At 47.1% G+C, this 13,619-nt stretch overlaps 1 protein-coding gene across 1 annotated transcript in view; it reads left to right on the forward strand.

Moving 5' to 3' along the window:
• Positions 1 to 9,987, forward strand: part of PNPLA1 (patatin like domain 1, omega-hydroxyceramide transacylase) — a 53,727-nt gene extending 43,740 nt beyond the window's left edge. The window contains exons 7-9 of the mRNA XM_055407110.2: positions 2,239 to 2,317; positions 3,450 to 3,575; positions 7,324 to 9,987. Coding sequence (XP_055263085.2) covers positions 2,239 to 2,317; positions 3,450 to 3,575; positions 7,324 to 7,504 — 386 coding nt within the window. The 3' untranslated portion in view covers positions 7,505 to 9,987. The remainder of the gene's footprint in view (positions 1 to 2,238; positions 2,318 to 3,449; positions 3,576 to 7,323) is intronic.
• Positions 9,988 to 13,619: the final 3,632 nt, after the last annotated feature.

Here is a 13,619-nt window from a genome sequence, read left to right on the forward strand (position 1 = left end):
ATGATTTTTAGAAATTGGTTCTTCAGTACATGTAGTTTGAGAAGCACCTCTCTGGGGGCTTCAAAGATGAACTGTTCTCAATTCCTCACTCTCAGGAAATCTCCCTTCTGACAGAGGGAATGGCATGGATGCTAACTTCAAAAATACAAGAAGAAATTCTTAAGTACTGTGTAACCAACAAAAACAGTGTTGAGGGTACTTACAGAGAATAAGATCACCTCTCTCTGGGGGGAAATAAGGAAGGCTTCTCGGAGGTGGCTCAGAGAAGCGTCTGCCTGCAGTGCAGGAGACCTGGGTTCGATCCCTGGGTCAGGAAGATCCCCTGGAGAAGGAAATGGCAACCCACTCCAGTACTCTTGCCTGGAAAATCCCATGGACAGAGAAGCCTGGTAGACTACAGTCCATGGGATCGCAAAGAGTCGGACACAACTGAGCGACTTCACTTCACTCTCAGAGGTGAAGGGAAATTTGAAAGGGGCAGGATTTTGACAACTGTGGTTCATGGGGTCTGACCAAGTAGAAAGAACATTTCAGATTTTGCTTATTCTAGAGGTCCAGGTGCAGAGAAGGAAGATACAAGGCACATTCAGCGTGAAGAGGACCCCTGTTTGGCCACTGTAGGTGGTCTGGGTGGGGACCAAGGGAGAGAGGTCCAAATGATGGAATGAGGCCAGGCTGCAGGGTCTTCATGGTCCATCGGTCGGGCTTTCATAGTTGTTGTGATAAATAGTAGCACAGGTTAGCAAGGCTCCCTTCTCTGTGATTCTGCCACAGGTCGGGTGTGGCCCCCTCCTTTCTCTGGAGTAAGTTCGCTGTGTCTGTTTTGTTTTCCTTTTCTTCCCTTATTTTTCTCTGTCTCTTTGGGAATAGGTTCACTTTGCCTTTTATTTTGTTTTTGTTTTTCTTTTGTTGTCTTCCTTTCTTTTTCCTTTTTTTTTTTTTTTTGGAATAGGTTCACTTTGATTCTTTTAATCACAAGACAAAAATACCAGAACATTAAGAGTCAGAAAGTTGTTCAAAGTGTTTCACTTGCTCTCTTATTCCCAGTTAAATGAAATGCATTTATTTTATGTTATCACACCAGTGCTTAAAGCCAGCCATCTTCTGGGGCCTGAACAATCGTGGGCCCAGAGTTGGCATTCCTGACTTGTGTCGGGGGTGGGCAGAGGGTACAGATAACCCGATGGTTTTCCACTACAGACAATATTACCCCCGGGAGACATTTGGCAGTCCCTGGAGACATTTTTGGTCGTCACCTGGTGGGAAATATAGTCGGAAGAAGCCAGGGATGCTGCTAAACATCCTATAGCACTCAACCCTTACACCAAAGACTTGCCTGGCCGGTGGCGTCAGTAGTGCTCAGGTCGAGAAGTCCTGCTGGGTCTCAGCGGTGACATCTGAGGCCATCAGGGGGAGTTGGACAGAGTGCTGCCCCCAGGGGTTCATGTTATTTGTTGTTTTGCCATGTTATTGTTGGGGGTGGGAGTGTTGCAGAAAGTCCTGGGAAAAATCCATAAACAAAGGAACCACAAATAGATCTGGGGAAGTGAGGGGCAGCCAGCAGGTCCCCAGATGAAAGGTCTCCAAGTTCCTCAGATAGACGAACATGCTAATTTATTCCATATTATTATTATTTACATGTGTTACATAATTACACCTTGATATTCATGTATTATATATCCCCATACTCATCGGAAACATGCAAAGAGCTTACTTAAGAATAGTGGCCATGATGGGACTTCCCTGGTGGTCCAGTGGTTAAGACTCCACACTTCCAATGCATGGGGAGTGGATTTGATCCCTGGTCAAGGGAACTAAGATCCCACATGGCCGCAGCATGGCCAAAAAATTTTGAAAAGAACACTGGTCATGAAATGATTTGTATTTCCTATTCCAGTAAAGAAAACAAAAAGGCATTAAAGAAAGCAGATGATGGAAGGTTCAGGCCCCTGTGGGGGATTTTCTTGAAAACTTTCCCTAACACAACTGGCTGCTTTTCAGAGGGGATTGTTGACAATACTATATCAAGTGTTAGCTTCAGGCCTTCTTGCAGATGCCGCTGCCCTGGATCTCAGTCAAATCCCCAGATATGATTCTGGTCCCAAATATGAGAATTTAAGAAAAAGAGTTTCTAAATATTCTCACTTTCTTCTTATTGTTATTTCAGAAATGACTAAGTACTCCTCCTCCCCGTCCCCATCTCACTCACATCTTCTATATTTTTATTTTTGTCTGTAGCTCCCTTTGCCTCTTCAAATTCGAAAAGCACCATGCCTCTGGCTAATGTGAAGGAAACCACCAGCAAACCTTACACAGTGTGAGTGTCTCCTTGATTGGGGACAGTTTCTTTCCTTCGGTCAGGGAGGGGACCCAGCTAAATGATACTTTCCATCTCTAGCTGCCTGGGAATCCTCTTCTGGAAGTGATAACAGACCACCGCCTCCCTCTCTCTCCTTCAGTGGGGGGACATGGGGACATGAGTCTGTTCCTGCCAACAGTGTCATCCCCCAGTCCCCGCTGTGTGCACTGGGGGGTGTACCTCCTCTGGATGCAGTGGGGGAGTGTGCGCCTTCCTCATACCTGACTCTCTGGGATGTCTCAGGTCAAGAGAGCTGGCAGGCCTGCTGCATCCTAGCCTTGGGTGGGTCTTGCACAGTATAAATGAAAGGAACTCTACCCCAAATCTCCCTTAATCCAAATTATTTTCTAACATCATAAGAAGGGGGCTAATACTGCTATGTTGCAGATTTTCTCCAGAAAATCTTCTTTCATAATGCACATCAACTGTCTGGGTTGTGTGCTTGGGGTCTGTTGTTATCCTTGCAGCTATTACAAGAGGGCCGGGGGAGCTTTTTTTTTTTTTTTAACTTCTCTGGGAATCACAATACCCAGACTCCCTTGCTGACTGAATGCCAGTGGGATTGGCCAGTGGAAGGCACCAGCAGGAGATCAGAGAGCAAATCAGGGTGTTTCTATTCACAAACCTCATCCCTCCCCTCCCTGGGGTAGCTCTGGCAGTGGCTGAGTTTTCCTATGGCCACAGTCAGAGAAACGGGTGCAAGGCACTTTTATTTTTTATATTCTCACTCAGTATCATACCCAGGATAATAAAACATGCCTGCTTCTCACATTGAGTATAGTTTTAATTATAAAATTTGGGGGAAAAGTTTACATACATAATTTTGTGCTTGGACATAAATTATGTGTTTTGTTCACATAATAACTTACTTTATTGCATTGATGTGTAACTGTATAAAAGTTTGAGTTTCATTTGACTAGTGGGTATGATGTTACTTAGATAAACATTCATTGATTACAAAGTAAAAGTTCACTGGATAACTCTGATGTTCAGCCAGGGTTGAGAATCATAACATTGGTGTGTCTGTCTACCTTCTGAGCTGGAGTGGAGCCCTGTCATTAACCAACAATCACTTCATCTCTTTGTCCAGGGAGAGCCCTGCTGAAGAGTCCAACTGGGTGAGCAACGTATTCAAGAAGAACAGACAAAAGACAAGTGGTACCAGAAAAGGCTACTTAAGACATCCACGAACCAAGAAAACAGGCAGCAAAGTGCAGTGAGCATGATTAATGTTTCTAATTCCACAGAAAGGGAACAATCTGCAGGAAGATTATAGGGGTAGTGAGGGGGGTCAGTAAGGATCAGGATGAGGAGCTGGGCTTCGGAATTGGATGCACCCAACATAAAATCCCTGCTCAGCCACAGTCTTACCCAGGGAGCGTGCTTAGGAATCTTGGTCTTTCTGAGCCTTTATCTCCTGATCTGTAAAACAGGGCTAATACCAACTTGTAAGGCTGTTGTGAGGGTTTAACTAGGTCAACTGTGTAACTTGCTTCGCAGAGTGCAAGATGTGTAATAACAGTCAATAATTAATGGATATTATGGTTATAACTCCTAGAAGTTAACTAGCTACTTCTCAGCTTCTGAATAGAACTCTACTTAAAGAAGATGGTTCTTTGGGACACTAGTCCACCTGCTTGTCCAGGTGTAACTAGTCCACAAGTCCACTAGTCCATTTGCTATCTTCTGGAATAAAGTTGCTACTCCTTGTCCCGTGCTAAAGTCACTTCAGTTGTGACTGACTCTTTGTGATCCTATGGACTCTAGCCTGCCAGACTCCTCTGTCCGTGTAATTCTCTAGGCAAGAATGCTGGAGTGGGTTGCCATGCCCTTCTCCAGGGGATCTTCCCAAGCCAAGAATCAAACCCATGTCTCTTCTATCTCCTACTTTAGCAGACAGGTTCTTTACCACTGGCACCACCTAGGAAGCCCATTCCTTATCCCAGAGAGGGGAAAAAAAGAACTGTTCTTAAAAACCCAACCGGTGGGGGCTCATGTGACTCACAGTGTAGGGTTCCTAACTCTTGCCAAGCAGCTAAAAGTCCTGATCAATGTAGGCCTGCTTCTAATTGTTTTTGACTCTATGAGATCGTTTTGGTTTAATTAGTCAAACTTTATTGAGCACCTACTAAGTGCCATGGGGTCACAAAGAGTCAGACACAACTGAGCAACTAAGCCCAGCACAAATGCCAAGCACTCTTCCAGGTTCTGGGGATATTAAAGATGAATTCAGGGACTTCCTTGGTAGTCCAGTGGTTAAGACTCCACAGTCCCAAAGCAGGGGCCACGGGTTCAATCCCTTGTCAGGGAAGTTCTGCATGCTACAGGACATAGCCAAAAAAAGAGAAGATATTGGCTGATACAGACAATAATGTTTGCCATGGCAGTATAAGGGCCTTCTCTGGTGATCCAGTGGTAACTCTGTGCTCTCAATGCAGGGGGCACAGGTTCAATCCTTGGTCAGGGAACTAGGCTCCTGCATGCCTTATGGTGTGGGCCCAAAAAGCAAGATAAATTCAACTTGATCCCCAACTTTGAAGATTTACCCCAAAGTTTGATTTACATGGTTTTGATCCTTGGGTTGGGAAGAGCCCCTGGAGAAGGAAATGGCAACCCACTCCAGTATTCTTGCCTGGAAAATTCCATGGATAGAGGAGCCTGGTGGGTTACAGTCCATGAGACTGCAAAAGAGTTGGACATGACTGAACAACTGCATGCATAGTGAGGGTATAGGACCCATAGGGCAGTCACTGGTTTCTGGAACTTATGGGTGGGATCAGTGCAGCCTGGAATTAGTCACTCTGTTCCTTGGTCTCCATCCTCAACGCTTCCCTGACCTTTGAGTCTGTCTCTAGGAGCTCAGGGTCAGGTGCGGTCATGAGGATATAGGAAGGTCTGCCTTGGGTGTGGGGAGCTTCCCCGCAGCTGGGGTGCTCTCTGGGAGCCAGGTCCAGACTTGGCCCTTTGACTCCAGAGCCATCCCTCTTCCTGTGCTCAGAAGAGTGGGAACCGTGCGCTTCAGCTAGAGCTACCTTGGTTGATAAACTTCTAGGAATCAAGGTGCTGTACAAAGAAGCAGGATGTGATAAAAACAAACTAAGCGATTTTCATAAGCTGCGGGAAACCTTGTTGTCAGTGAGTCACACACCCTGTGTGCAGTGTTCCTTTATAGAGCAAGCTAATGAAACTACTGGGAGGCAATATACCAATTGATCTTAAGTAATTCCTTGTAGATTTATTACTTTGAGTTTCAAAGACAAGGTTAGGGTACAGGGCAGAGGGGAATATATATGTATATATAAGGCATAGAAAAATAGAAGTGATCCAGGAAGAAGACAGACCTGTTCCGAGACTACAGTCACAGGAGACACTGTCACATCCACTGGCTAGTCCTGGGGAAACTCCTGGTCTCCTGGCAGAGGACAGAGTCTAGGATAAAAGCTCAGGATAGATGTTCTATGTATTACTCTGGGTGTGTCTGTGTCTGTGTATGTTTTAAATCAAATGTTCAATCTACACTCTGGCACGGGTTGTATTAGTCAGTTATTGCTGCTTTGATAATGCTGTATAACAAACATCACTCTCTCCTGCACCGCCCCGGCCAAGACCTCAGTGGAATACAAAACAAACATTTGACTTTTCTCTTTCGTAGGTCTGTGAACTGGCTACGATAGCTCTGCCTAGGCTTACAGCTTGGGGTCAAGTCTGTCCCTGTCCCTTTTATTCAGGACCAGCAGTAATGCCAGATATGCTCTTCTCCTGGAGCACGGCTAGACAGATGTATCACCTGGGTTTCCTCTGCTGGCCTTATCTCTCCTCTAGTAAAAGTTCAGTGGTCATCTGACTCAGGATGTGTAACTGGCCTCAAAGTAGAAAGATGGATTGAGAAACTGAAACATTGCCTACAGGCTACAGGTGGAAAAGAAGGAGATCCGTCTTGCTGATTGCTACTCACATCCTTCTTTTTTCATTAATGTTTATTTATTTTGACTGTACTGGGTCTTTGTTGCTGTGTGTGGGCTTTCTCTACTTGCAGCAAGCGGGGGCAACTCTCTAGTTGCAGTGCACGGGCTTCTCTTGTGGAGCATGGGCTCAAGGCACTCAGACTTCAGTTGTCGCGGCTCACGAGCTCTAGAGCTTGGGCTCGGTTCTTGCGGTACACCGATTTCGTTGCTCCGCATCATGTGGGATCTTCCCAGACCAGGGATCAAACCTGTGTCCTCTGCACAGGCAAGCAGGTTCTTAACCACAGACCAAGTCTGTCAGACTCCCCAAATTGCCCCTATTAGAGAACCTTTCCTTTGAATTACTATGGAACCTCCCCCTATTCAAAGGTAAATTTATACAACCTTGGAAATCAACTATAATCCGATGAAAAAAATTTAATAGGTGAATTTAATAATAGCTAAAACTTACATAGCAGTTATTATATTCCAAGCACTGTGGCACCGACAGGTTAAGTAACAAGCCCAAAGCTACAAAGTTGGTAGATGGCAGAGCCAGGATCTGAATCCAGAACATCTGTCACCAGGATTTTGATGTTGACCATTAAGTGGTCCAGCCTCCAGGGCGGAAGGAGTGCTGGAGTGAGAGTCCGAAGTCACAGGGTCTAGTGTAGTCCCTCCATTTGGGCAGGGAGAGGCCTGTAGAGGCACTCGGACACATGGCAAGGGGTAGGTCAGTCTGGCTTGGGTGCCGTGCTAAAGAGATTGAACTTTGTCTGTGTGGCTGGGGAGTCATGAGAGGATTTAAACAACAGAATGACACAGTCAGATTTGAAAATTATCCACGAATACCCCAAATCCACATCCCAGCATTTCTCCAAGATGAGTTCTGCAGGTGTCTCCCTGCCGTTTCCCAGAGAGGGCAAATGACTGGCTCAGGGTCACACAGCAAGTGGAGGAGGGCTTGGAAATCAGGTCTCATTTCCCCTCACGTGTGCTTCCTCGGCTTCTCACATCCAGGTCTGCCCCGTGCCCACTTGACTTCTCTCTGATCTCCACCTCCGAGACAGTTTGGGTCGCCTACAAGCCTCATCCCAGCCGGATCCAGGAATACAGCTGCCCTGAGGTGTGGAACTCCCCAGGGTGTCCCTGGGGGCCAGACACTGCCGGTCCTGTGCCAGGATGCTGTGGTGACCTCTGAGCCCCATCAGCCCATCTTTCTTTCTGCCCCCACCTGCCTCTTCCTGGTCACCGTCAAGGCCAACACTAGCCTGTAGAATGCCTTGTGCACCAAGAAAAGAGCACCCTTTCCTTGAGAACTTGACTGCCACCTGCTGGACAGCTGTCATATGTGCTGATTTTTTTTAACAATTGATTACCGACTTGAAATTGCTTCAAAGCTGTATGAATGACATACAACATGAGTATGTCTGTGAAGTGCCTGCCCTTCTGTACTGGCAATGTACCCTTGAGCAGTGTGCAGTCCACACAACTGTATCAGCATACTGGAGACCACTCCACCTCTTCCTGAAAAACCAAGTATCAACCAGAATTTTGTAAGTCAAAAAATATGGCAAACACGCTTTCACCAACTCCTGCTTTGCAAATGGAACTGTGCTTTTGCAGAAGACCATTTGAATAACAAAGTAAACCCTCGAACTGGCTTTTGATACAAATTGAGATTTCCTATTTCCACACATGAGTGTGGCTATTTGCTCAGGATGCCCAAAGCATATGAAGCTGTGAGCAGTGGTCTCGGTGGATATAAGGTGAGGGAAGTACTAGATTTGGGACTTGGAGATGGTGAATTTGTGTCCTTTTTCTAGGAAACTGTGAGCCAAGAGAGGAAACTTGAGCTGCAATGGGAGAGAACCTGACACCCACGAGGCTGAACCTTCTCCTAACTGTTCTCAGACGCCCTCCTTTCACCCCAGGCCTTGTAAGACCAGGGTCCCACCCACTACCAAGCCTGTTGGGGTAGAGGGTCCTGCTTCCCCCAGGCAAGAGCCTCCTTGTCTAAACATCCTTCCAGCTTCCTTCAGGTCCTTCCACTACTCTGCTCTGGACAGACAGATGGACGTCAGAACAGACAGACGCTAAGAGTGGGCAGCACAGCCTCCTCCCAGGCAGCTGGGCTCTGAGTCCTCCTCCCAGCCCAGCCTGAGTTTGTTTCTTCAAGATTCTCGTCCTCCCCCAGGAGTTCATCTGTGGGGCAAAACTGCTGGGGGTCAGGCAGAGCTGAGCCATGGACACCCTTCCCTGTTTCCTGTGGTGTCAAGAGACCACATCTTCTTTTGCTGTTTGTTTTTTTGTTCACACAATACACAAAAGGCTTGACCTGGAACCAGCGGACTCCATCTCGGCCACTCATGGGAATCCCCTGGAGGCGCTGACCTGGCAAGAAGCCTTTACCAACTTTTACCCCGGGGATTATTGGTGCAGCTGGGGGAGCGGGCGGCCCTGGCCTTCCCCAAGTCCTGCTGTGCTGACAGAGGAAATGGGAGACCATGTGTGCCCTCCCCTCCCCTTTCCCGACCCACATGAGGGCAGACTTTGTCTGCTGTTCACACCTCAGTGAAAACGGTCCACAAGAAAGAGGCCTTTAACTTCAATTTTTGCAGCCTGTCCAGAAAAAAGAAAAAATTAACTCACTGCTTGTGGATAACCTCTGACTCCAGCCAGACCCAGTAAGGAAAAACAGGCTGTCCAAAGGCCTCAGATGCATTTGCTGAACAAATCCTAGAATGCAAATCCTAGAAGACTAGGTGGAAGACAGCCCTGCACTGTGACCCCTGAGAAGGACACATGCAAATTTAAGCCCAGGTGGGTGGGAGGCTATGGCATGGAGGCGGGTAGAACCTACACTGAACAGGACCATGTGAGGAAACAAGAGTCCACACACGTCTTCTTCAGACGGATCTACCTGGAGGAATCCAAATACCTCTGAGAGGCCTGAGAAGAACCAGATCTCAGGTGTTCTGGCATCTGTTGCCTTGTTCAGTTATGTGACCCAGACCAGTCAAGAGAGGAGTCCTGGGAGTCAGGTGGAGCAGCCCTGCTGCCTTCAGTCCTTTTCCTAAGAAGGTCTTGCTGTTTGCAAGTGACTGTGTGCCCAGAGGCCCTGAGACATGTGAGCCAGGGAAGGGAGGTTTTCAATCTTGCACAACTCAGGAATGCTTATTCCCTGGTGTGGAAAGGAGAACTGAATATAATATTAACTATTGCTGTAACTCAAAGCCTGTATTTGAGCCCAGATGCTCTGAGGTAGTTAGAGAATTGTTCTTGCCTAAATTCCAAGGTGGCTAGGAAAAAATAAAAGATACAGGACTCCTTGTTAAATTTTAATGTCAGATAAACAATGAATAATTACCTCATGTAAGGGTACCCCCAGCATTGTAATTATTTGTTGTCTATCTGAGGTTCAGATTTAACTGGGCCACCCATATTTTTCTTTGCTAATTTTGGCAGCCCTAATAGTTCCTCTCTCCTTTTTATGCCTTGGGAAAAAAAAAAAAGAAAAAACAGCGAAAGGAATGAGTTGTATTTTGAAATCAGAAGGTGTCACTGGTGCCAAGGCCAGAACACTAGCTAGTTTTCCAAACAAGCGTATCTGAGTGACGCCTACAGCGCAGCACACCCTGCAGCCCAGCTAACACCCAAACTCAGCCAGTTCTCTGCTGACCCCTTTACCCCTTTATCTCTGGGTTTGTTTTTTGTGGCGTTGTTTTTTGTTTTTTTTGCCACCCAGGTTGCACAGGATCTTAGTTCCCTGACCAGAGATTGAACCTGCGCCCTTGGCAGTGAAGTTGGAGTCCTAACCATTGAACTACCAGAGAATTCCCGCCGTCATCTCTGACCCACCCAGTTAGCCTCCTGACTTGTCAGGACACTAAGAGCTTAGTTAATTATGTCCTGTTATCACTTGCCCACCTTTCAAAAGTCTTTCAAAGCCTCAGGGTCTGCCATGCACCTCAGTGCTCGTGAGGCCTCCAAGGTGAGTGGCGGGAACCCCACTGTCACACCGTGTCTCACGGTCCTGTCTTCCTCTTGGCACAAGACTAGCACCGCAGCCAGTGAGCGCTGTGCGTGTCCCGAGGGCAGGGGTTGTATCTTGCATCTGTCGATCCCACAGAGCTAGCATTAGACCTGACACAGGGTAAGTGCTCGATAAATATTGGCTGACGGCGGGCGGGCACTGCAGTGGCTCTCAGAACAGCGTCCTTGGTGGTCCTGTCTGTAGCTGGCTGTGTGACCTGGAACACTCCCAGCCTCAGCGTCCTCGTCTGTGAGACAAGAGTAGTGGTGCCCTCTCCTGCCCTTCTCAGAGCATAAGGCTCACCTTCAAGAGCTGGGGAAAGGAAGCTTACTTTTGAAAGAAGACAAGCTATGCATACAAGTTCCCTTTCCTCAGGTTGCCGCTGGAAGAACTCACGTGTTATCTGAGACAGGGGAAAGGAGGCTTTAGATGACTTTCAATGGAGACCACATTTTCTGGACCAAAAAGCAGGCGCTGTATTGTCCGTTTTTATCCTGGTTTGAGTGACCGAGTTTGGGTACCAGAGTTTAGGGATCAATGGGACAGATGCAGCATTAGGACTGGCCCAGATTTTCCTGGACGTACAATTCACTGTCACGTTAAGAATCACAGAGTTGTAGAATGGCAGGTCTGGAAGGCAAGTATCTTGTCTCCAAGGTCATCAGCCTAAAGGCAGCTGGATTAAAACCCAGCTCACTCAATGCTCAAGACAGGGCACCGTTGGTACCACAAGGATGGGACACCTGAATAGCACCTGGACAGGGCACCCAGGCAGGGAAAAGGAGGCAGACCCCCACAACCTTGCAGGCTCTGGACTGGCCTAGACGTGGCAGGTGGCTTCATCTTGCTTCCATGGTGAATAATCCAATCCAAGTCAGACTTCTGTGCAAATCGGTTTCTTTATTTGCTCAAATAACACAGTACAAAAATGAGACTCAGATGCCAGCATCGAAAACTCATACCAAATACTTACATAACTTAAAGAACATCATTCCAAATAAGAAACTCTGTGCAGAAGGTGCCTGACCTTCTTCTCAAAACTGATTCTGATCTTTCACATTTTAGTGCTGTGTTCCTGAACACTGCCTAAAATGAATCCATGAAATAAATAAACCTCCCCCACTTCTTGGGAGCAGCAATAACACTAAATGACTTTCAGAATCTAAAACTTTGCCTCAAGTTTGAGGCCAGTCCCTGCTAAGCGCCCAAGTCTCTCTGCCCTTGGCTTCTCCCCCTCCTCAGCTCTACCCTATGGGGCTCATCACAACAGCAAGCCAGTGTCCGTCAAGGATAACAGGGATGGGTTGGCCATCCAGGTGTTAACACCCTCTCCCCAATGGCCATGTGTTGTAGACAGTGTTAGAGGGCTGTGTTCATAGCCCTGTCAGGCATTCATGCAGGTAACAGACACATGCCAAGTTGACCAACTAAGCCAAGCTGTTGGAACTGTTGAGCTGTGTGGAAGACAAAACCTTGCCTTGGTGCAAAAAAAAAAAAAAAAGGAGCCCATTTCTCAAGATACTTTTCTGCCTTCAGCTGGAAAATCATCATCATAAATCTATAAATCCACAGTGTCTCAGAAGTCAGTGTCTCCTGCAGTTTGGTGCTCTTGAGCAGAGCACACTCATTCAACCATCCCTGGCAATCTAGCTTGAAGCCCTCCCCCATTTCCTGAAAACTACCCAGATTGTAGCTATCATAAGAACATCAACTTATATAGACACAGCACTATGTAATTTCAGAACTCTTTTTGTTGATTTTCTCAGTGACTTCTAGCAAATCCCCATAGTTGGACCCATTCAATCTCCAAATTTACTTTATATATCATTGCATGGATTATTTGGACTTCCCAAGTGGCTCAGTAGTAAACAATTTGCCTGCCAATGGAGGAGATGCAAGTTTGATCTCTGGGTCAGAAAGATCCCCTGGAGGAGGAAATGGTAACTCACTCCAGTTTCTTGCCTGGAGAAACCCATGGACAGAGGATCCTGGCGGGCTACAGTCCACGGGGTCATAGAGAGTCAGACACGACTTAGAGACTAAACAAGCAAAACATGAGATGGCAGAGCTGAAAGGCATCAGCGTCATTTCTCAGTTGTCGGATTACAGGACAAAGGGCTGAGAGGATTCTAAGAGAGACCAGTTGTCCCCACTCTGCTGCTTCCCCATCTAGAGGCTGCAGGGTCCCTGGGAGGTTCTACAAATCCACATGGGCACTAAGTACTGCTGGCAAGTTGAACAGATTATGTGATACCTGTAGGCACACATCTGTTACGTGCATGTGGGTGTTCAGGTAAGAGATTAAGCATAGATGTATTTTTAAAACTAAAGTCAGTCAAAGTCGTTCAGTTGTGTCTGACTTTTTGCGACCCCATGGACTATCCAGTCCATGGAATTCTCCAGGCCAGAATACTGGAGTGGGTAGCCTTTCCCTTCTTCAGGGGATCTTCCCAACCCAAGGACTTAACCCAGGTCTTCCGCATTGCCGGCGGGTTCTTTACCAATTGAGTCACAAGGGAAGCCCCTGAATACTGGAGTGGGTAGCCTATTCCTACTCCAGGGGATCTTCCTAACCCAGGAATCAAACTGGGGTCTCCTGCATTGCAGGCAGATTCCTTACCAACTGAGCTATCAGAGAAGCAAGAGACTTATTTAAAAAACCAACATCTGAAAAAAGTATCAGCAGCTCTTCTACATGACGTGGGCATATTTTTAGCCCTGGTGAACTAAAAAAACACATGATCAAACAAACAAACAAGGGTACATAAGTCAGCACTAGGCCCTAGGGTTGGCCCCAGAATGCATAAGCCTTGATTCCTGGTCCAATGCTCTAGACCAATGCCTATTGAGGTAACTCCCCCATTTCCTCTCTAACTACCAATTCAGAGGAGACCAATTGGTCTCACAATTCCAGTTGAGGACCAAGGCCTCCCAGAGAATGTCTGGCAGAATTGCCTGGATCTCAGGAGTTCCATCGGAGAAGGCAATGGCAAGCCACTCCAGTACTCTTGCCTAGAAAATCCCATGGATGGAGGAGCCTGGTAGGCTGCAGTCCGTGGGGTCGCTAAGAGTCGGACACGACTGAGCAACTTTACTTTCACTTTTCACTTTCACACATTGGAGAAGGAAATGGCAACCCACTCCAGTGTTCTTGCCTGGAGAATCCCAGGGACGGGGGAGCCTGGTGGGCTTTCGTCTAACGGGTCACACAGAGTCGGACACGACTGAAGTGACTCAGCAGCAGTAGGAGTTCCATTCATTCATTCATTTGGTCAGTACT

Source organism: Moschus berezovskii, chromosome 23, assembly GCF_049115385.1.
Source record: "Moschus berezovskii isolate FMDL1 chromosome 23, NW_MosBer_1.0, whole genome shotgun sequence".
Taxonomy (NCBI): Eukaryota; Metazoa; Chordata; class Mammalia; order Artiodactyla; family Moschidae; genus Moschus; species Moschus berezovskii.